Source organism: Sorghum bicolor, chromosome 2 (assembly GCF_000003195.3).
Source record: "Sorghum bicolor cultivar BTx623 chromosome 2, Sorghum_bicolor_NCBIv3, whole genome shotgun sequence".
NCBI classification, from domain to species: domain Eukaryota; kingdom Viridiplantae; phylum Streptophyta; class Magnoliopsida; order Poales; family Poaceae; genus Sorghum; species Sorghum bicolor.
This window is the reverse complement of record NC_012871.2, coordinates 17,486,910-17,509,791: the sequence shown is the minus strand read 5'-3', so window position 1 is coordinate 17,509,791 and position 22,882 is coordinate 17,486,910. Positions and strand designations below refer to the sequence as shown.

At 40.6% G+C, this 22,882-nt stretch overlaps 3 protein-coding genes across 14 annotated transcripts; 2 read left to right on the top strand and 1 right to left on the bottom strand.

Moving 5' to 3' along the window:
• On the bottom strand, positions 4,690-5,564 carry LOC8061652. The gene is made up of 2 exons (XM_002459757.1): positions 5,289-5,564; positions 4,690-5,208 (listed from the first exon to the last, which is right to left on the bottom strand). Exons 1-2 carry the CDS (start codon positions 5,562-5,564, stop codon positions 4,690-4,692), a joined length of 795 nt encoding a protein of 264 aa, XP_002459802.1.
• On the top strand, positions 9,617-15,943 carry LOC8061651 (phosphatidylinositol/phosphatidylcholine transfer protein SFH11). 9 transcript variants are annotated; one of them, XM_021454488.1, is made up of 13 exons: positions 9,619-10,032; positions 11,116-11,341; positions 11,504-11,603; positions 11,866-12,132; positions 12,567-12,644; positions 12,725-12,826; positions 12,902-12,951; positions 13,020-13,125; positions 13,231-13,308; positions 14,954-15,028; positions 15,239-15,340; positions 15,423-15,493; positions 15,613-15,943. In XM_021454488.1, exons 2-13 carry the CDS (start codon positions 11,163-11,165, stop codon positions 15,638-15,640), a joined length of 1,236 nt encoding a protein of 411 aa, XP_021310163.1. In that variant the 5' UTR covers positions 9,619-10,032; positions 11,116-11,162; the 3' UTR covers positions 15,641-15,943. The 9 variants fall into 9 exon arrangements, 7 of the variants coding, with proteins under 7 accessions (XP_021310164.1, XP_021310165.1, XP_002461946.2 ...); XM_021454486.1 differs by having other exon boundaries at positions 10,113-11,341; XM_021454487.1 differs by having other exon boundaries at positions 9,619-10,089.
• On the top strand, positions 18,302-22,283 carry LOC8059758 (luc7-like protein 3). 4 transcript variants are annotated; one of them, XR_002450192.1, is made up of 9 exons: positions 18,322-18,500; positions 18,593-18,721; positions 18,812-18,851; positions 20,156-20,231; positions 20,299-20,493; positions 20,586-20,789; positions 21,036-21,452; positions 21,541-21,594; positions 21,684-22,283. XR_002450192.1 is itself a non-coding variant. In XM_021454102.1 (8 exons), exons 1-7 carry the CDS (start codon positions 18,458-18,460, stop codon positions 21,408-21,410), a joined length of 1,062 nt encoding a protein of 353 aa, XP_021309777.1. In that variant the 5' UTR covers positions 18,322-18,457; the 3' UTR covers positions 21,411-21,452; positions 21,541-22,272. The 4 variants fall into 4 exon arrangements, 2 of the variants coding, with proteins under 2 accessions (XP_002461945.1, XP_021309777.1); XR_002450191.1 differs by having other exon boundaries at positions 18,302-18,500; positions 21,036-21,594; positions 21,684-22,272; XM_021454102.1 differs by having other exon boundaries at positions 21,541-22,272.

The window sequence follows — 22,882 nt, the reverse complement described above, 5'->3', positions numbered from 1 at the left end:
GCTTTGCTTTGTTATTTACTAACCACTTGCTCTAGTGAGTTTGTAGAATTTTTAAATAGGCTATTCACCCCCCTCTAGCTATATTAGGACCTTTCAAACGGCCAACGAAAAAGATGATTTTGCCCTCGGTTATAAAATGCATCAAAGTTTTCATTCTTCCCAAAGGTGCCATTATATTCAATTGATTCAAAAAAAATCATCCTTTTCTCCGTACCATTAAATCATGATAAAATTTTGAATCATAATGGTACAAAGAAAAGGGTGATTTTTTTAATCATAGGAATATAGTGGACCTAAGAAAAGAATGAAAATTTTGATGCATTTTATAACTGAGGGCAAAATCATCTTTTGTGCTGGCCGTTACCTATTGCTACAAGCAAAGTTGACCGAAGTGGCACCTAAGGAAAGAAAATTTTATACAAGGACACTAAGGAACTTTTTAAAACTTCAATGGTACATAAGTCATTTTGAACTTTTATAATTGCATATAGGTAAAAATCTCTAATTTTATTGTATTGAGCATGCAGGATGTAGGTATCAAACCAATAGAACACGAACTAGAGCTCGTTTGGGAGGGCTCTGTATGGCTCCGGCTCCTACACTGTTGTTGAAAGGTCCTTGTTTGGTTTTGGTAATTGAGCGACAACTTAGGTGGACTAATAGCTTTATATGAGATACACAGGAGATTAGTTCACAGATGAATAAGTGATGATGAAAGAGCTCATTGCATATGAGACATGACATAGAGTCATGTGACCAAGGTGGAGAAGATCAAGATGAGGCTTGGCTCGATGGATTGGTTGCAAGTGTGAAGGGCAAGTCGAAGGCTTTGAAGCGAGGGACCGTGTGTGACGGTGAAGCTTGAGCAAGACTTGGTGCCGATGAACCGACGCAATGGTGAAGAGCAAGTGAGGTCAAAATCGATGAACCAATATGGTCACATGATGATATGAAGTGGATCATACATTTGTGATTGGTTGGTGCATGTGTTGCATCAACATCGAAGGAGATGGAATGGAATGCGCAAGGCAAAGGTATAACATATAGGGCATTTCATTTCACCGGTCTAGGTTGAGTAGAGAAGTGCTTGACCGGATTTAGAATAGATAACCATACTATAAAGAGGGGAAATCTTTAATTGCAATGGTTAGCTAGTGCCACTAAGTATGAATCTCATTTGCATATACCTAGCGCTTAGTGACGTGGTGAGATGCACGAGAAAGCTATGGAAAAATATCTATGAAAAGCTAACTTTAGTGTCCAATTTATTTTGGAATATTTTGGTGAAGTTAGCTACTTGAAGAGGTGCTCAAATTGATCATCCTGGCATTTCTCATTTCTATATGAGAAATTCTCATATCTATTTCCTAGACAGAGACACCATTCTGGCATTTCTCATTTCTGTATGAGAAATTCTCATATCTATTTTGTCTAGACAGAGACCCCTTCTCGGCAATTCTCTCTTGTGAACGAGAAATTCTCATTTCTATTTTGTCTAGACAGAGACACCATCTCGACAATTCTCTCTTGTGAACGAGAAATTCTTATGGCTGGTTTGTGTGTGTTCTGTGTTGCGCATGTAACCAAACCCACCAAAGCAATTCCCGTTTTTGTATGAAAAATTGTCATACAACTCAAATCCACTTTTCTCTTCAACGGTCACAAGCCGCGCGTGGGAGACATGCAGCTTCGCGGAAGCTTCATGGGTGTGCTGTTGTTGTCGCCATTTCCTACCGTTGGGAGCGCGAGCTGAGGTATTTGGGGCTGCCGCTGCTGCCCTCTTCCTTAAAACTTCTCTCCCCATTCTCTCACATTGTTGTCTAGACAGAGACACCATCTCGACAATTCTCTCTTGTGAACGAGAAATTCTTATGGCTGGTTTGTGTGTGTTCTGTGTTGCGCATGTAACCAAACCCACCAAAGCAATTCCCGTTTCTGTATGAAAAATTGTCATACAACTCAAATCCACTTTTCTCTTCAACGGTCACAAGCCGCGCGTGGGAGACATGCAGCTTCGCGGAAGCTTCGTGGGTGCGCTGTTGTCGTCGCCATTTCCTACCGTTGGGAGCGCGAGCTGAGGTATTTGGGGCTGCTGCTGCTGCCCTCTTCCTTAAAACTTCTCTCCCCATTCTCTCACATTTGGAGAGCAAGCAAGTTAGGGTTCCTCCTCTCCTCTCTCTCTCTCTCTCTCCTATGGATTTGAGCTGAAATTTCTTAGAGAGATTGAGAGCCCTTTGTGGGTGTGGATGAGAGTTTGAAGATCCACATTTTCCCCTTCCTCTCCCTCTCATGCTTGGTGCTATTTCGAGTGAGGGAGTGAGAACCTAGTGTGTGCATTCGGGATTTGCATTTGGTGGCACTAGGAAATCTTTGTGATTGGGGTTTTCTTGTTACTCTTGGTGATTGCCATCACCTAGACGGTTTGGTGGATTGTGACTCCGTTTGAAGCACGTGAGAAGATTGTACGGTGCTCCGGAGGAGGATTTATGAGGGGTACTGTGCTCACCCCGCGGGGATCGCGAAGAGCAACTCTAGTAGAGTGAGACGCGAAGGGCGATAAGTGGTTCGGCCGGGTCAAGTGCTAGAGCTTGTGGTAAGCACTCCAAGTGGGAGAGTGTGACTTGCTGGTCACCAGTTGCAAGAGGACCGACGGCAACCTTGGAGCCTGTCTCAACGGGGACATAGCTTGGTGGAAACCAAGTGAACCTCGAGAGAAAACCATCGTGTTAATATTATTCTTCCCATTGGTTTGCAAGTCCGTAACACAAGCTTATATTTACTTTTATATACTTGTGCTTGTGTAGTTGCTCTTGTAATCAGTTAGCTTGTATAGCTAGAAGTAGTTCCTCTTACGTGACTAATTTGGTTTGTGTAACCTTGTTAGTCACATTGCTTAGTTTGTGTAGCTAATGGCGTGTTTGGTTCACTTTCCAGCGGATCCTGGGTAGCACTAGCCAGCCAGGCTAGGATTGGCCAGGATAAACACATGCAACAGGCACTTGTTTGGTTACCTGCATCAGCTCAGCGTGGCCAGCATTAGCCGCTGTTTGGTTACCTGCGCCCGCATGGAATTCAAATCCTGGATATACAAGGTGGTGTTTGGTTGCTTGCATACAAGGTGGTGTTGTCACCAGTTTGCACCTTTGGTAAGGTTACCACTACCCACACACAGAAGCTGTTACAGCAGCTTCCAAATTAGAAAGCCTATTAGCAAAAATACAACTAGCAGTATTACAATTTTAAAAACTGCAAGCCACAAGGCGAGGCTCCCATCGTTTCCATCATTGTAGACATGAGGTGGATTGACAGGTTGTAGAAGAGGAGGATTGTCAAGGGAATGTCCATAGAAGGCTTGCACAGCTTGGTTTCTGCTGTTGTATTTCTTATAGCAGTTACCCTTGAAGCCATTCACCTACTCATGTGCTTCTTCCCAGGTAGAATACACACCCGGTTTCTTGCCAACGTGAACCACATACCAAGCCATAGCTGTTCAAGAAAAGAGTAGCAAGAAAAATAGGCAGAATCTGTTGAGTTATAAATATTATCATAAAAGTAACATCAGTGTCAAATAATAGGGGCCTCAGATATTATTTTTTCTGCACAAATAACTGTTTCATGTGTACCATGGGGCCATGAGACACTCCATCCTCAGCCATCAGGTGGTAAGTCCAAACCTGTTGCATTGGGGATGGATGTATCTCATGTCCTGATGATACTCATGAATGAAAGGTAGCCATACAATACAACAGCAACTAAACATGTAAAGCCACCTCAGATTGTCATGTGCACAGATAAGGTAGTAATCATTGGTAGCTCTAATAGAAAATCCAAAGAATTGTGGCACCCATGGCATCTGGAGTACCATAAACTTCTTGCCATCACCTTGAGTCATGAACCCAATTGTTGCTAAGTAAAGTTTATGGTTCCTTCAGATGTGATGAATGACACAAGAAAAACAGTATAGCCACCTCATACTTTTTTTGTCATCATAGGCCACAACAAAACCTCAGAGTATGTAATGAAACTCATACATGCCATGGAAGTATGTGAAGTGAGCTGGCCACACAACAAAGTCAGAAACAACCTTGTGTAGGCCAACTCACTATCACATACTTTGATGACAGACAGGACATAATATAACTTAGTCATACTCATCATTGGCAAACAAACAAAAAATAAACAGAAAAGTTACATCACTGGCAAGATTAGGCATGTGCTCAGACCAAATAATAAAACATCACTGGCAAGATTAGGCATGTGCTCAAACCAAATAAGAAAACATCACAGGCAAAGATTAGGCATGTGCTCAGACCAAATAATAAAAACATGCATGCATCCTGCTCAGATTAATGCATGAGCATAATAATAGTTTAAAATCTGATGCATAGGCACATGCTCAGATCATGTTCAGAACCATCTTGGTTCTCATCAAGTACATCCAACAACTTGGTTGATCTAGGATGGAAGGGCAGGGTTACACTAGAATATGTAAGACACTAACTATAAGTTAGTGTTAGTAGGAAGAATGCAGGATCAGATCAACTGCACAAAAGAGTAGGTCAGCCCACTACACAACCACCAACTGCAGTAAGCTATGCACAAAAGAAACCACCACTGCACACCATCAAGCAGTCACCTAAAGAGGGGCATGCACTGCACAAAAGGATCAACCACCAGCTTCCAAGCACCTCAAACATAGTAGTGCCTGGCCAAGAAAGTCCTCAGCCACAAGACACGGTGGGAGTCAACCATCTTGACAAAAGCTGTGCCTAGGGCCTTGTTGTCCAACAGGTGACCATAAGCACACATCAGGGCTTCGTCAGTGAAGCCTGGCACATACATCACAGCTGCATACAACTCTGGATGAGAATCCTCCACCTTAGTAGACCTAATAGCATCTGCAACATCCCTCACAGCATCTGCCATTCCAGTGAACAACACCACATCCTCATCAGCAAGCACAGATCTCTTCCTCTTGTTCCCAACAACCCCCTCAGTTTTTGTAGCATCAACTGTGTCAGTTTTCCCACTAAGAAGCTCTGTTGGGTCAGGCTTGAGGGAGCTCTCAACAAAGTCAGATGGAGTACCCAGTGGTTCATTTGATCCCATGGCATACTTACCAGTTGCCTGACCATTTCCAAATATGATCATCATCTGCTTGTAGTGTTGGATGGGTTTGTTTAGGAGCTCAGCATCTTTGGGATGTGCCTACACAAACAATGAGAAGTGGCAGTTAGCATTGAAATAAGTTTGAAGTAATAAGTGGACACTCTGTGGCAGTTGCTTACTTGGGTATGGCCATTGTAGTGCTCCTCCTCTAGCACAATCATGCATGCATCCTCATCCCACAAAGCACCACTTAGCTCTCTCAGTTTGGTCACTCTCACCCACCTCTGCCTCCACTTTCTCAGGTGGTTGTACACCTGGGTTCCAGTGACCTCTTGCCCACTGAACTCATGCAGCGCTTTGGCTACCTGATTAAGGTGAACTTCCTTGAAACCCTTATCAGTTCTAACTCCAGTGGTTATGAGCTGGCACATGTGGCGCAGCACAAACCCAGACATAGGGTCAGTCCACCTCAGATTTGTCCTCTGTTGAGCTAGAACCTGTGATGCCACTTACATTGTAGTTGTAAATTAAGTCTAGGTTCTTTTGCCTTTCCTCATCCCACTTACTCAAAGGACCATAACTGATCTGAGGCCTTGAGGACTGAATCATTCTAATCCTAGCAAAAATAGGGCATACATAGCAGCAACAAGAGCTGCAGCACGAGCAAAAAGCATGCGCCTCTTCTCTTGCAAATCCATCTAGAAGATAAAACATAGAATAAATGCTTAGACTAGGACATAAGCTCAGACTAACTGAAAATCATCATAGACTTGGACAAATGCTCAGACATAATGAACAATCATCATAGACTTCAACATATGCTCAGACATAACAATGTAAGCATCGACTTGAGCAATAGCTTAGCAGAAAAGGGATCTTCATATAATTGTTCTTCATATTAAAAGTACGACATGCATCCAAATCAAAGAAGGCAAAACTCTGTATCACACGGTGCAGATTAGAGGGAGGGGGGGTAGGGGGAGGAGATGAACAAATTACCCACGTCAGTGCACAAGACCCAGCAAAGCACAACAGCAGTTCAGGGGACGTCGGATCTGCACGCACAGATCCACAACAATCATTTACACAAGTTAGGGTTTACAAATCGGTAACAAAAAGAGGAGAAAATGAGGGAGAACTCACCGGCTACGAAAATCGTCAGATCCAAGTGCCCTGCAACAAATCCAATGAGAAAGAAATCATTAGCATGAAACGAATCAAACCAAGAACAAAGGGGGAGAGGGAGAAGACCACAAACCCTAGGAACCGGCGGCGCAGACGCGGAGTGACGAGAAGATAGGGAGGAAGCGGGAAAGGAGATATATATAGGCGGTGAATGGCGGGAAAGAGGGAGGTAACCCTAGAAACTTCGCGCCATCTCCCCGCGCACGGAATCGCCGAGCGCGCGAGCACGCGAGAGCACGGAGCGAGCCAGGCTCAAGAAAAACGGCCGATTCGAGCGTAGCTCGGGAGCCTGGCTCCAAGGGTCCTTTTGCACGCGCTAAGCCAGGCTAGAGAGAAGAGAAGGGAACCAAACACCGAAAGGCTGCATCCAGGGAGCCTGGTTCGCCCATATGCGGGCAACCAAACACGCCCTAAGTAATTTGCGCTCTCTAATTTGGCATTGGTTGCCTTGTTATTGAGCATTGCTAGTGAGCTTAGGAGCTTTGTGCTTTTGCTTACTAGTTGTGTAGGAGCTCCCTGTTTTACAAAGTAGTAGTGGCATAGGTTTGTGTGACCTTGCTCCTAGAATTGATTAGATAAGCTCTTGCTAAGGTAGCACCTTGCTTGCTTGTTTAGGTTCTTTTTAGAAGGTGCTAGAGAACTTAGATAGAGGGGTGTAGTCTTGGCTAGATCGATAGTCTTAATTCCGCATTTATTTTGGTTAGCCAGCGTAATAAGTTTTAGAAAGGACTATTTACCCCTCCCTCTAGTCCGTCATCTCGACCCTTCAGTTGTTAGTGAGATAGAAAAGAGAGGAGAGAGAAAAATAGCTTCTGTGAATAGTGCAACTATAATGTCATGCAATCTGCTGTCAGAGGAGCCGGAGCTGGCCAAAGCCCTCCCAAACGGGCTCTTAGTGTTGGCTAGATGTACTCTCTCCATATTCATAAAAGAAGTCATTTTGAACAAGGCTTGGGTCAAACATTGAAAATATAAATCATAAATAACTTTTAAGTTATTGAGTTTGAAAATATGAAAACCATATGAATAGATTTATCTTGAAAAAACTTTCATAAAAATATACATATACCACTTTTTGATAAATATTTTTATAAAACACAATGACTCAAAGTTAAGTTTTGGGGACCGTGTCGTTGTCCTAAATGACTTTCTTTATGGGGTATGGAGGGAGTACCTTATTAGGGGGAAAGATTTGGAGCATAAATTAGGAATTTGAGTTGGACATGTTTTTTTTCTTTTTGTTTTAGCAAAAAAGAGTAGAGTAAGGACCTTATTAAGGGTCTCGAGATTCTTTACCGAGTAAAGTTTATTATCGGTCCCTAAATTTGTTTGGATGTCATCTTGGTCTCTAAACTTGCAAAACGATCGTTTAGATATCTAAGCTTGTTCGGTTGTGTCATCCTGATATCTAAACTTAAAAATATCCCATATAAGTCCTCAAACTTGTTTCAATTGTGTCATCTTAGTCTTTAAATTTGTTTTTAAGTCTCACCTGGATAAAAACACGACGAATTTAAAAACTCTATATCGAAAAATAACTCATAACTTTTTCATATGAACTCAAATGAAAATAAACTTTATATTAAAATTGTAGTCAACAATTCGATCTATAACTTCGTAGTTGAAAATTTTTTAAATTAAAATCATTTAGGATCTCAAAATATCTTTTGTAAATTTATAGATTTTAAAATTTAAAATTAAATTTTGTGACACTAAATGACTTCAAATTAAAAAAATTCAATTATAAACTTGTAGATCACGTTGAGAGCTACAACTTTGATTTAAAGTTTATCTTCATCCGAGTTTATATGAAAAGTTATAAATTATTTTTTGATATAGAGTTTTTGAATCACTTTGTTTTGACTCAATAAGACTTAAAATCAAGTTTAGGGACCGGGATGACACAACTAAACAAATTTGAGAATCTAAACAAGTGATTTCTAAGTTTAGGAACCAGAATGACACAACTGAACAAGTTTAGGGATCGGGATGACATAGATAATCTAAACAGTCAATTTGCGAGTTTAAAAACCAGAATGACACGACATTACAAGTTTAGGGACTGGTTGTGGACATCTCTGTAGCCGCGGCCGCGACGTCTTTAACTATGGCCTTGTTTAGATGCATTTTTTAAAATTTTGACACTATACTATTTTTGTTTGTATTTGACAAACGTTATTTAATTATGGACTAATTAGGTTTAAAAGATTTGTCTCGTGATTTATAGGTAATATGTACAATTAGTTATTTTTTAATATATATTTAATGTTCCATGATGTGCCGCAAGATTCGATGTGACGAGAAATCTTATAAACTTTTGGATTTTTTAGTGCATCTAAGGGGGTGTTTAGTTGAGGGTGTCAAAGTTTAACGGGCACGGTAGCATTTTCATCTTATTTGATAATTAGTATCTAATTATGGAATAATTAGACTTAAAATATTGTCTCGCAAATTACTCTCTAGCTATGTTTTTAGTTTTTGTAAATAGTCTATATTTAATATTCTATACATGTGTCCAAACAGATGTATCAGGAGTTAAATTTTAGACGCGCCAACCAAACAGGGGTTTTAAGAGCATCTCCAACAGTTGGCCATTTGTACTTTGCCATTTGTTGGAAAATGCCAAGTCTCAGAACCATTTGCCAAAGAGAAAAAGAGGAGATCTCCAACAGTTGGCCATTTTTTGAGTTGCCATTCTCCTAAATTGTGGACCCACCGGGATATTCCTTTTTTTCGCGCTCTTGCCGCGATTCCTATCCTTCGCGCGCGCGGGAAATTCTACCGCCAATTCCATCGAGGATTTCATCGGAGATTGCCATCGATCGCCGGTGTACATCGCGGCGGCGCCCCGTCGTCTCGCCCCGTCGTCTCGATCCGTCGTCTCGCCCCGTCGTCTCGTCGTACCGTCGTCTCGGCCGAAGGCGCATCGCCCCGTCGTCTCGGCCGATGAAAAGGACGCGAAGAAAAGGAAATAGTCGCGATGAAAAGGACGCGAAGAAAAGGAAATAGTCGCGATGAAAAGGACGCGAAGAAAAGGAAATAGTCGCGCGCGGGCGGGAAAAACAAAGAGTCGTGGCCGGGAGGGGGAAGGAGGCGACCGAGCGTGGACAAGAAGTCCTGGATTCCCGGGATTCTAAATTTGCCAAACCAAAGAGCCTATGCAAAAATGTCTAGTTTGGTCCATCAAATGCCAAGTTTGGCAAAATGCATAAGTCAAATGGCCAACTGTTGGAGAGCAATTTTTATGGTTTTTGGCAAATTCCTAGAATGCATAACCTAAATGGCCAACTGTTGGAGATGCTAACAGGCCCTAGAGCATAGCAAACGTACCCCACAAATTGTATCATCTCTGTCAGCGGCGGCCGCGACGTCTGCTTTGCTTCCGAGTGGCGCGAACGCATTGATCCTTCCTTTCTCGAATCTCGACTCTCCACCGTCCCGCGCCTCTTTCCCTAGTTCCAGGCTTCCAGCTGGCCGTTGTGCTGCTTGTACAGAGAGAGGCTGGCGGCCGGGCCGGGTCGGGCGCACGTGATCTTCTGCTGTTCTGGAGGCGCCGGTGGCCGCCGCCTCAGGTTGCTTCGCCAGCGCGCCGTGCCGGCGGGGGAGATGACAGATTCGCGCACCTTATCGCCACCCGCCGAAGAAACCTCCTGCGCGTCGCCCGGACCCGCGTGTCCGCCAGGCGCTCGACCTAATGCCGCGGCGCCCCCACGGCATTCCTCCAATCTTTATATGAAGGTTAGTTTTTATATGAAGGAGAACCGTACATCAATCCAAGCCGAGTTCTATCCCGAGGTAATCCTGAGCCTCTCTTTCAGTCTTCCATTCTTGTTCTCGCACTATTGGTGCCACTGAAATCGCCTGGGAGGACAGCATCGCATCCCAGCTGCCACTGCTGTTCTCGAAATCGGGTCGTGCAAATAAGCTTCTTGCCTTCAGGCTTAATATACAGCTTCTTTATTTGGGGAACTGTACATGCTTCACAGGATTGGTGGCTACTACAATTTTTTTTCTTGCCTTGTTCTAATGCAGTGTCGCCTTAAGCTGTAGCAGTTAGATGTCCCTCAGCAAGACCGTTGCATACTAAATTCGTCAGCTGAGGTTTTCTAGTTTTTTCTGCAAGCCAGAGAAGACTTAGCAAATCTGAAGAATCATCATAAGAAAATAAAATGAGGGCATCAATAGCTAGTGCTTATCTTTTTTTTTTTTTTTGCCTTTGTTGTTTAAAGATGCATTTTTGCTGCTTAGGTATGTTAATTATTACGACACTTGTCAAATGGTTATTCTGCTATGGTTAACTGATGTGTTATTTCTGACAACTGTTGGTTTCCTACTTCCTCCATGTAGGAACCTAATATATTTTGTCACTAAAGAGTAGAATAACTATTTGGACCGTTATTCTAGTTACAGTACACTATAGTCAACTGAATACCTCATTCTGTTGGTATATATTTTTATTAATACTGTTAGATTTTTTTTTACCTAATATCGGGCTATATAGAATTATAGATAAACAGCTTTAAATGGCTTTTTAACTTTCAGAGATTATGTGAGATTTAACTTGGGGAAAATGACCATATGCTGCACAATTTTACCTAAGGTTGCATCCATATCCTGTTTCTTTGTTCTGTAAGATTCCCATCTAACTATTTGTACATGTTTAAACCAAATAATAGAAACTGGAATGCTAAAAGACCATAATGTACTCAAGAAGACCAGCACTGTTTCTGGCAATACAAGCAATATGTTCTGTCCCTTTATTGAGGGCTTTGATATCAAATTCATAGCTTCAGAATTAATTTATTGAGTTCCTATTTGAAGCGTATTGGCACTTCTTTCAAGTACAAAGCAAAAACTCCATATCAAAGATGAGCTTCAGATCCATCGAACAGTTACTTAGGAGGAACAGCAAAACCAAAATTTCTCGCAATATTGTTGACGGTGTCCATGACCAGAAGGAAGAGCAGTTAGTGCAATCCTTGAGGGAGTTACTTCTTGCAAGCAATCAGCTCCCAGATAAATTTGATGACTACTATGTCCTTCTACGGTATGCCCATTTTATTTATTTTCTGGAAAATTATGTTATATATTGTTCTTAGACTGACATAATTCATCCAAGTAACAGGGTAGGAGATGTTTTATTCTTCGATAGTTTCCTTCCAGTTTTGCACTGAAGAGATCATGACCTCATTGCTTTCTCATCTTGCAGCTTTCTTAGAATGAGAGGCTTCAACATCTTAAAAGCAAAAGAGATGTTCTTAAATATGTTAAAATGGCGTGAAGATTGTTCTGTTGATGCCATCGCAAACGTAAGTAGTGTTTTTATTGTGTCTTACATTTCTTTTATCTCTGGTTTGTTACAAGAATTTATGCTTACAGTTATCTTGGAACTTTGCTCTATCTGTACCATAAATGTTGTATGTTAGAATAATATATATGTACTTTTATTGCAATATCGAGCTTATGGCTGTGGCACTGTGCATATCAGCTTAGCTGGAATTTTATTATGGATAAGCTTCCTTCATCTAAAAAATGAAATATCAAGCTTAAATGTCTGTTTCTATGCTACAGGATTTTAAATTTGAGGAGTATGATGCTGTGAAAAGATGCTATCCTCATGGATTTCATGGAGTTGACAGATTTGGCAGGCCTCTATATATCGAACGGGTTGGCTTGGTGGATCTCAGTAAGCTCGTGCAAGTGACTAGTATTGATCGATATGTAAAATATCATATATCAGAACAAGAGAAAACTATGTCTTTGAGATATCCTGTTTGCTCACTTGTGGCTAAAAGGCACATAGCCTCGACAACAGCCATATTTGATGTGAAAGGACTGGTGCGTCATAGCTAAATGAAGCACTTCCCTTTAACGTTGCATATATTCCAGTTTATAAGAAAATAGTTGCCTAAATGTTCAGCCATTCTTCATTCTCTAATACTGTGACCCAAGTTTCATGTTAGAAGCAGGTAGTATTAGAGAATAGAGTTGCTTTGACTTATTACTGTCTTGTAAGTTTTACAGAGGCTTTGCTCACATTTCATTTTATGTCTAGACATGTGTTCCACATACATGAAACTAATACATATCTACCTGGAACTATCAGACATTTTATATGTTAGTTTTTAAGTTCCCTATGAAACTAATACATATCTACCTGGAACTATCAGACATTTTATATGTTAGCTTTTAAGTTCCCTATCTGGCATATAATGAAGTTATTTGACTATCTGTACGCAATCATATATTTTGTCTTGGCTGCTGCTATTCAGGGTTTGAATAACTTTTCAAAATCTGCAAGAGAGATGTTCGCAGAGATCCAAAAGATCGATAGCAATTACTATCCAGAGGTTTGTCTTGGTTATGGCCATGATCGAACATCTAATGTGGCTTTTGCACTAGCTCATATGTATCTTGCTTTTTGCTACAGACATTAAATCAACTTTATATAATTAATGCTGGAACTGGATTTAGAGCACTGTGGAAAGTATTGAAAGCATTCATGGAGGCAAGAACGTTAGCAAAGGTTCAGGTAGTATATATTTTTGTTTGCACTATTATTGTTTGACAAAATAGAGTGAATGCTTACCTCTATATTACTTGTTAGGTTCTGGGGACCAATTACCTTAACACAGTATTAAAAGCTGTTGACCCAAGGTAAAAGTGCATCAAGTCACGTGCAACGTTTGCATCTTTAGCTGCTTGAATGATTGCTCCTTCTGCAGCAATTTACCAGACTTTTTAGGCGGAACATGCACTTGTCCAACAGGAGGATGCTTACTCCAAGATAAAGGACCCTGGACTGACCCAGAAATGGTTCGTGCTTCTAAGGTAAGGTATGTTTCTTTAATAGGTCATTTGAAATTTTCTGGAAATCTGAAATAAAAATGAAAATAAAAATTGTTGGGAGTGATAGAATCTATTTGTGATTCTTAGGAAGCATTTGGTAAAGGTCAGAAGTCTTTCAATGAATTGACTGCCACAATTGCCTGTGAAAGCTTTACAGGTTGTCAGGTATTATGGTATATATTGTTCTTATTGTTCTTGAGCCTTTATCAGCATAGGCCTAATCCTATAGGGTGTTTGTAATATTGTTCTGTGGTCATCAGCCATTGATATGAGTGTATTAAGCCTTTTGGAGTGTTAAACACTTAGCACCTTATCAACCATGATTGTTCAGTTTATAAGCCTGATTGTCACATCTATTTTTTTCTCGAACAATCCGTTGACCTAGTTTATAGAAATAGAGGCCCCATTGTCACATCAATTTTTTTTCTCGAGCACACAAGAGGATTGCGCATCATTTCGTTAAGAGAGAAATTGTCACATCTATGATCTTCCTTTCCTCTAATATGATCCCATCTTTCCCTACTGCCCTTGCTCACCTCTCCACTGAGATTCTTTTTCCTATCTATCCCTCTTTATGCTTTTCACCACTTGGTTTTCTTTTCTGAAGAGATACAATTATCACACAACTTGTGTGCATGCACACTAAGTTACACGGATACTTCAGGGTACACGCGTATCCCGTATCCGATACGGATACGCTGCCGATACGCGGCCAGTACGTACTGGAGAAGTATCGGAATTTTGTTTTTTTTTAAATAATGCGATACGTTTGCCTGATACGTATCCAGCACTAGACACGCGTATCAGGCAAGCTGGATACGGCCCAGCCCATTAAGAGGGCCATATGTGTCGCCTGGGACGGACGCGCAGTCGCCCGACTCGCGCCGCCTCTTCCGCGACGGGTGAAGCACTGAAGCCGGGAGGCCACGACGCCCGCCCGACGCCCGCCGGCCGCCAGCGCCGTCCCTGCTCGCCGGCGACGAGCACCGTCCTTGCTCAGCCGTGGAGCCGCCTGTGGAGTTTCTGCGCGCGTGCTCCTCTTCTTCAGTTCTTCCCGATCCAGATCCCGTGACATCGCATCCGCGCTCGCCGGCCGCGGACCACCTGCGACGAGCCTCTGCTCGCCGGCGACGAGGCCTGCTGGCGCGGAGGCAGCGGCGTGGTGGGAGCAGTAGGAGGCCCACATCCCCTGCTCTCGCGCCCTGATGTTGGGAGAGATATACGAAAGGGAGAAGGGCGGGTGGCGGAGAGGCAGCAGTGTGGTGGAAGCGATGGAGAATTGGAGATGTTACGGGAGAAGTGTCTGGATTGGAGAGAGGACATGGGAGACGTGGGCTGTTGTTGGGAGGCTGGGAAGAGGATAAGATCGACAGCAGAGTTGGGCAGCCAGGTCGACAGCTGTATTCTTTTGTCCTCTTCCTCCCCTTTCTATTTCAGAGTTCAAGGTGATGTAGAACTGCTACTTGTACTGGCTACTTTCAGAATTCTAATATATGTCATTATTTATTTATTTTAAAAAATAGTAAAATGTATCCGCGTATCGGGTTTTTTAGAAAATTGCCGTATCCACGTATCCGTATCCTTCCGATACCGATACGCGTATCCGTATCCGTGCTGCTTAGCATGCACACCTTGCCTACCAGAAAATTATAGTCAGAGAAAATAATCATTACATTGCACCTACTTGTTTATTTCCTTTCCTTCACTTAGTGCCATGCCCAAATGAAGTTGGCTCTCCTGTCTAGTTCTCCCTCATTTTCCTTGCCATAGAATCATCATGGATTCTTGATTCTTTGTATTTTGTTTGCAGGAGCCTTCCGCAAAACAAGTAGATTCCACTTCTCGTAAGAAAAGAACTCTTGGCATGTTGTTAAAAGATGACCAGGTCTTATTTGTGTCATCTTCTTTATTTTCGAATTTCATTTCTATCCCAGTGGAGTTTCACTTCATATCAGGGAAAAAGATGCGCCAGTAAATACTTTAAAGTTTCACAAGGAAGCAAGTAAAGAAAAATATGTCTATGCCAGTTCAGCCAGTATTCCTTGTGTTATGCACGAAAAGTCACATTATTAATACTGAATTCTCTATGGGACAGGTTGGAATTGATACAGGTGAAAATACTCTACGGAAACAAGTCGATGAACAGATCTCGGATAAGATCCGAGAACTTGAACACTGTGCTGCTCAGAGTAAGGAGGTGAGCAAAGGAACCCAAATTCAAGAAATTGCAGCCAAGAAATATCTATATAGCAACTGAATGTAGTTTCTTTGTAGTTCAGACCCTGCAGACACTAATATGTAAGCAACAAGAACTCACTGGCCACATCGAACAGCTGAGAAAAATCCTTCAGTGAGAATTGCACCCCTCCTAGTTCGTTCATTCCTTTAGATGCTGCTGTCTTGCATAGCATTCAACATCCCAAACTAAGAAGATAATCTCTCTACTTTTCTTTTGTTTTTCAAATACAGGGATGGCGTGGGTGCAGATATGAAATGAAAGCCAACATACAAAACTCGAAGTAAATTAGTGCTTGCCGAAGGTGAAGAAAGCCAAAAGGGACAAGAAACGAACCCATCGTTGTAATGTAATAAAGAAGAAATATGCACTAGTTTTCTGTGATGAGTCTTTAACCCCTATGAGCTGTTAAAAAACTCAGTTGTGAATGTCATAGTATTATTCTCGCAACGCCTGTCTGCGGCTGTCTGGACGTCCTCTCAGAAGTCCTGTACCATGTTAAATAAATGTTACTCATGTAATTTACCGTCATGAGATTTAATTCAAGTCACACATCTCAAATCACTCAGCACTTTGAGGTTTCATATGCACCGGAGCGAAACCGCAGGGGGCTTCCAAATAAAATAAAATAAAATAAAAGGCATTCCCCTGTTTTTTTTATTTTTTTATTTTTACAGCCTATGATTATTGTGCTTGCACATTTTTAAAAGAAACTACAACGTCCCTATATGTACTCGTTCATTACAAAATAGAACAAATTGTTTGTTTAGTTTGGGCAAGGCTTTAACTAAAATTAATCTACTAATATGTCATTTATGTGATGCAAAATCATAATCACAAGTAACATGAATCCAGGAAGGTTAGTTTTGTATCAAGACAAGAAAATGAGGTGATAAAGTAATTGTTGGTCAAAGGGTAGTCATAACTAAAGGGATTAAGGGCAGTTTGTGTTCTCCTCTAAACTTTAGAGCACTTTCTTGACAAAAAATCTTTTTGTAGATATTGTGGCGTAGAAAAGACAAGGTTTACACAAATGGTAAGCCTTAACTAGTGTTCCTCTACTACAAATGCACATACTCCCTCCATCCTAAATTAACTGTCGTTATTGGTTTTCGTGCCACAAGTCTTACGTGTAATATTTGTAACTCCAAATAAAATTGTCAAAAAACTAGATTCAAAGATCTTTCAAACAGTACTAGTTATGTACCATAAATATTAATATATTTTAATATATATTTACTCAAAGTTGTTTCATGGAAAACACAAACGATAGTTATTTTAGGACAGAGGGAGTATGAGTTATGACTATCCCTTAAACATGATGTACACATTTGAACATTTTTTTTCTTTGTTTGGTTTTTTTAACACAATGTATTTGTGTGAATATTTTGATAATTGCATATGTATAAAAATAAAAGGGATGTGTTCAAACCATAGGACATGTTTACTTTTGTCCGAGGGTTAAGTGCTTGCTTTATGTTGGAGAAGTATAGCATTTTCCCACAAAAATGAGTAGATGACACACATGTTCCTTAACCGCTCCGTGCTACATATGCACCGAGCAACTCTGTTCACTTAACCCTGTTCACTTAAGGTTATCTGTTAGAATCTGTCAGCCATTCAGCAATGTTTTTCTTTCACAACAAATCAGCGAATAATACTTTCAGTTATAACTTATCAGCCAAGCAAGTAGGAGTGTGATTAGAACAGATACGGACAAATATCGTCCCTTTCATATTAGTTCTTATATTTTCTTTCGGATTTAGGATGAACACAGATAGCCATCGGTTATATATATGTACTAATAAGGCATGTAAATTGCAGAGGAATTGAGATATAATTTATGAACTAGACGATTTAGCTTGAAATTTGACATTCCATAACTTACAAAGTTTAAATACAAGCTTATCCTAAATTCATGGAGTAAGAGATAGAATTTGATTCCATAGATCCTCATGCTAAGTTTCTGCTCTGGAAGAGCATGCTATTTGGCTCGCTCCCTGCAATAGAGTGTAATATATAAGTATCTTCATCAAATGACCAACAATAACACACAAGTATATTTAGTATGTGGCCATATTAATTTAATTGATCAGTGTCGAATGAATTTCAATTCCGAAGACGATCCAAACGGATCTTTAAGAAAACACGACCTAGTACAGGAAGACTATAGAAAAAGGAAAACTATTTATCCAAATTGTAAAATATGCATTCCATAAATTTCATCTGATACTTGGATTTTAGTCACATTTTGTATTTGCTTGTTTGGATGCCAGAATAGTATTCGCTCTATCAAAAAGAAAAAAAATCTCATTCTTGATAAATCAAACAATTTTGAATCTAACTAGGTTTATATATAATAAGCATACTTCCTTTGTTTGAAATTATAGGATGTTTTGATTCTTTTAGATATATAGCTTTTGCTATATATTTATGTATACACTATATCTAAATATATAATAAAAATAATATACTAAAAAAAGACAAAACGTGTTATAATTTGATGAAACCGAGGGAGAGAGTATTAATATTTGCATCTTCAAATATATTATTAGGATATGTATTTCGTGATTAATAAAACCACAGTTATTATACGTCATAAATATTAGTACTCCCTCCATATCAGATTTAAGTCGTTTTGGACAAGATTTGGGTCAAATATTGAGAATATAAATCGTCAATAACCTTTTGCATATGTGAAAATTATATGAATAGGTTTGTCTTGAAAAATTCTTTCATAAAAATATACATATATCATTTTTCCTAAATATTTATATAAAAATAAGAGATCAAAGTTGTGTGTTTGAAGACCGTGTCACTATCCTAAACGACTTTAAAATCTATAACACACTTATATTTATATTATATTATATATATTGGTCAATCTTAAAACTATGTCCTCATGAAATAAAAACTTTCTTTATGCTATTGAGTAGCAAGCGCTAGGGTTCTCTCCCTTGTCTCTTCCTAGTTACTACTAGGACGAACCCAAATCCAAACCCACCTGAGTATAGGGGAAAGTGAAGGAAGAGGGCCGCCAGGCTTAGGGTTTCTCGACGCCTCCTTCCTCTCTCCGCCATGGACGCGCAGCGAGCCCTCCTTGACGAGCTCATGGGCACAGGTAAGTACCCACCAGATCCCCCCTCGCCCGATCGGTGCCGCCCCATGCCCTAACCCTACCTCTAACCGCGCCGCGGGTGCGGTCGTTTGCAGCTCGCAATCTAACGGATGAGGAGAAGAAGGGGCACAAGGAGCTGAAGTGGGACGATCCGGACGTGTGCGGCCCCTACATGGTCCGGTTCTGTCCCCACGACCTCTTCGTCAACACCAAGAGCAATCTCGGTACGGCCGTTCCTTCGTTTTTTTTTTATTTAATGCGCTTTGCGGTGGATTTTATTTTACTCATGATAAGTTGGGTTGGGGTGCTTGCAGGGCCGTGCTCGAGGATCCATGATCTGAAGCTCAAGGAAAGGTGATACTGATTGTTATGCTTAATTGATTGAGATGTATAAAGAAATAAAAATCAACAGGCTTCTTGTAAAAACAAATAAAGTATGACTTTGTTGATGTATAATCTCTTAGTAACTTGTTATATTTAGGAAGCAAAGTAGGGTATTGGATAGACTGCAACTAGGAATAGAGAGACCTTGCTATTGGGAGCCATATGGCATGACACCAAAGTATAAGAGATGATTGTGTTATATGAATTCGTTGAATGGTAGAGTTGAACTAGTTTTTAGTTGTGAGGATTAAGCCATCTTATGTTTCTGTTAGGCCACAAGTTTTAGTTTGATTGACACATCTTTTGTGTGAAATTAGAACTGTTCTGTATGACACCCTCCTATCTAGTCTAAAAAGAAATAGTTGCTCCAGGATAAATTGCACATCCTACAGCAACAATGTTCTCCCAATTTTAGAAGTATATATAGTACATTTTTATACCAAGACATCCAAAAAAAAAAAGGTTCAGCGCTATATTGAGAGATCTGGTGAAGAAGCAATGTTGAATGCGTATTAACAAAGGGTTCGGAAATGTGCCTAGGTATTCTAAATATTATATTTTGTGTAAATTATTAAAATCCTTAGGTGAATTAAGTGAGTTGCATTAGATTAAAATTTAAGAGATAGCTGCCCAGCCTTTATAGTTGGCAAATAGGATATAATTAGCACCCTCATTCCCAATTGACGTCTAGCCATGCTGTATTCTCGTGAAACGATAGTGACTTTTGGCTTCAACTAGCGGGGTTTTTCTTTAATCCAGATGAATATAAATGAACATGTCATATGTGCAGTTCATTTAGCCATTCAGAATTTCATGCTATTGTTTCGCAGTTTGGGATACTTTTTAAGGGTTCTGACAGTTGTAGATTTTCTTGTTTTGTGATCTCATGGAAGTTTTAACAGTTCCATCTAGCGAATAATTCTAAAACAATTATACCACGTTACCAACATTGAGTAATGCTCCTGTAAAACAAGCAAATCAAGCTACTAACATTGAATAATTTGAATAAATGTTAGCTCACAACAGAGACTATTGGTTCAGATTGAATGCTATAATTACTCAGGACAAGAAATTAATATTTTTTTACCTTCAGCCGGTGAGGTGGGCGTTAAAGTTGGTGGTTGTACTCTACTGGATTGGCTTTGTGACTTCAGTTTCATCTGTAGAGATTGCTTTGAACCAATAACTCACATCCATATGATTATATTTTAGCTATATAGGGTAGATATTGAACTATCTATTTGTATCTCACATGGGTTTTTGGGTATGTGCAGCTTTGAGAAGTCTCCCAGGCATGATACTTATATGCGACGGTTTGAGGCAGAGCTTGCACAACAATGTGAGAAATTGGTGAGTCACTGCTTGCTCTTGCAAAAATTTCTGAGTAGTACATTTACCTTTGTTTATTCTGTTGTAGGTGATGGATTTGGATAGAAAGATAAGGCGTGGTCGAGAAAGGTTGGCTCATGATTCTGCTGTGCCAATGCCAATCCCTGGAAAAATAGCTGAGCAGCTTTCAGTGCGAGAAGAACAGGTCAAGAAGCTGCTGGAGCAAATCGAGGAGCTTGGTGAGGCTGGTAAAGTGGATGAAGCTGAGGCACTTATGAGAAGGGTACTGATATGCAACATTCATCTTGTTCCTTTATTATGTTTGAACACTACTTCATCAATTTGTGAAATTCTCACTTAAATTTTGGTTTGCAGGTTGACATTCTAAATGCTGAGAAGACAGCTTTAGCTAACCAAGCAGACAACAAAGTGGCTATGCTTGAGAAGAAGATGGAACTTTGCGAAACATGTGGATCATTCTTAGTTTCTGATGATGCTCTTGAGAGAACGCAGTCCCACGTGACTGGGAAACAACACATTGGTTACGGTATGGTTAGAGATTTCCTGGTGGAATACAAGGTGAATTATCACTTCACTAGAATCGTAAATACTTAAGGATGGGGACGGTGCTCCAAACGGGTACCCGCGGTTCTTCTCTAGTGTAACTAAATGAACTAAATGAAAAAAATGAGGAAAGGAATTGTCTCTTTAGTTCATTAAATTACACTAGAGAAAAACCGCGGGTATCCATTTGGAGAGGCCTCCCCATCCTTATAAATACTGATTTAATTTATTGAGTACTTATGGTGGTTGTATCTAATCCAGGCGGCAAAAGAGAAGACAAAAGAGGAAGAGAGGCTCGCAAGGGAGCAGAAAGCAGAGGAGCGTCAGAAACAGAGGGGAAAAGAGTATGATAGTGGGGGCAGGGATAGAGATACCAGAAGGGAGAGATCTGGGGAGCGTGACTATGACCGTGATCGTCAATATGAGCGAAGCCGTGGAAGAGACAGGTCCTATGATTACAGACAGAGAGGATCAGAGCACCGAAGCAATCCCTACTACAGAAATGGGAGGGATTCTGAAAGAGGCGGACACAGATACAGGAGTGGTGATATGACAAGCGAACGAGGGAGAATGAGGAGCAGATCACGTTCTCCAACCAGACATGGCTATGGAAGATCTAGAAGTCCAGATCATTAGCTGAACATTTAGATAGTTTTATTCACAGTTGGGACTCATGAGGTAGACCGTTCCCTTCTGCTATTTATTACTGTACAATGGGTTTTATTGCAGTGTCGCACCTGTTTAAGTTTCTGCTCTGCTGTAACAGCTCTGTTGGAACCCTACAGACTTCCTTTTTTACATGGGAAAAAAAAATTCTCAGGTAGGTATCCATTGTCATTCCCACAATTTTTGTGCTTCTGATATTCTATATGTATGCTGAAGCTTTGTTTCGATATTTGGAATCAAAAGTTAAGTTAGTAAGGCCGGTACTGGACTTCATATATGGATGATGATGTTTACAGCCTAGAGCAGGTAAACCTTGAACATCAATGTTTCATGTTACACACTTTTTATTTCCCTTGAACTCTGCTAGAAACCTTAGTTGTGCTCTTTGGCTTAGATTTTTACACTGCTCAGGCCAGGTATCTTTTTCTAACAAAATTTATGTGCATAATTACGAGTTATGTACCTTTAATAGTTGACTAGTTGTCAATTTGTCATGAAGTAGTATTGTATTCAGGAAGAACAATCAGACAAATTGATCCACCGTCATTGCCAATCATCAACAATTTCTTTTTCTGGAACCGTTGTAGTGTACAAGAGATCAAGCTTTGCTTTGTAGGTTAGAACCACCAGGATTGGGCCTATTTCCTGACTGTCTAGTTAGTGGCTCGAAGTCTAGTTTAGAGAAGTTCTGTTTCCATGCCAAAATATTAGATAACTTTGCAGTTGTGGAATCCTGTAATTGGTGTGCTGTTTGAGCAGAGTGTATTTTAACTATGCAAACTAATAGATGATTGGCTTCAGTGTTTTTGACATATTAATTATATTTTGGATCGATTGGCGTCACGATCTCGTTGGAGCAATGTCTACTGATGTTATGTTGTTTGCATGACATTCACTTAACATAATACAGTAACATGCTTTGCCATAATTGAGTTGTGTGATGTCTTCGATGAGACTTGAGGTCTCAAAGTGGTTGCTCCAAGTCCTGAGGTAACCACTCTTCTCCAGTTTTGGTGAATAGTTGCCGATGCAAATGATAGAGAAGGTTAGGCCAGATTCTCTGGTGATTGGGAACTAAAGGAGCGATTGCCAGTCCATAACTCCATATGATTTCCGTGTTCTGTGTTCATAATAACTGAAAAGGGGATGTGGTTGGGCGTGAATGCTCAGGTTTGCCCGGTTTCTGGTTTCAAATTTGAACCCACATTTGTTGGAACGGATTGGGTTCAGCACGCATTAAAAACCGTGAAACCAGCTAAACCCGCCCCTATTCGTGCTTGCGCTCCTCATCGGAGCATTGCCGCCGTGGGTATTGTGATGGCGGTGTTGGCGTGGTCGAGAGCCGAATGAATTTGGCTCTAAAAGTTCAAAGCAGCGGCCTCAACTTGCATGAACGCTAAACAGCCAACAACCTAAGTTTCTTGTGCTAAAGTAAACCAAGG

What these genes read in the sequence shown, in the direction of transcription:
- LOC8061652 (XM_002459757.1), bottom strand. Translation starts at nt 5,564, where the DNA reads ATGTCTGGGTTTGTGCTGCGCCACATGTGCCAGCTCATAACCACTGGA. An exon ending in ACTACAATGGCCATACCCAA is followed by an intron (nt 5,209 to 5,288) that starts GTAAGCAACTGC and finishes TTGTTTGTGTAG; the next exon opens with GCACATCCCAAAGATGCTGA.
- LOC8061651 (XM_021454488.1), top strand. Translation starts at nt 11,163, where the DNA reads ATGAGCTTCAGATCCATCGAACAGTTACTTAGGAGGAACAGCAAAACC. An exon ending in ATAGCAATTACTATCCAGAG is followed by an intron (nt 12,645 to 12,724) that starts GTTTGTCTTGGT and finishes TTTTTGCTACAG; the next exon opens with ACATTAAATCAACTTTATAT. An exon ending in TGTTGTTAAAAGATGACCAG is followed by an intron (nt 15,029 to 15,238) that starts GTCTTATTTGTG and finishes TCTATGGGACAG; the next exon opens with GTTGGAATTGATACAGGTGA.
- LOC8059758 (XM_021454102.1), top strand. Translation starts at nt 18,458, where the DNA reads ATGGACGCGCAGCGAGCCCTCCTTGACGAGCTCATGGGCACAG. An exon ending in CAACACCAAGAGCAATCTCG is followed by an intron (nt 18,722 to 18,811) that starts GTACGGCCGTTC and finishes GGGTGCTTGCAG; the next exon opens with GGCCGTGCTCGAGGATCCAT. An exon ending in ATTTCCTGGTGGAATACAAG is followed by an intron (nt 20,790 to 21,035) that starts GTGAATTATCAC and finishes TATCTAATCCAG; the next exon opens with GCGGCAAAAGAGAAGACAAA.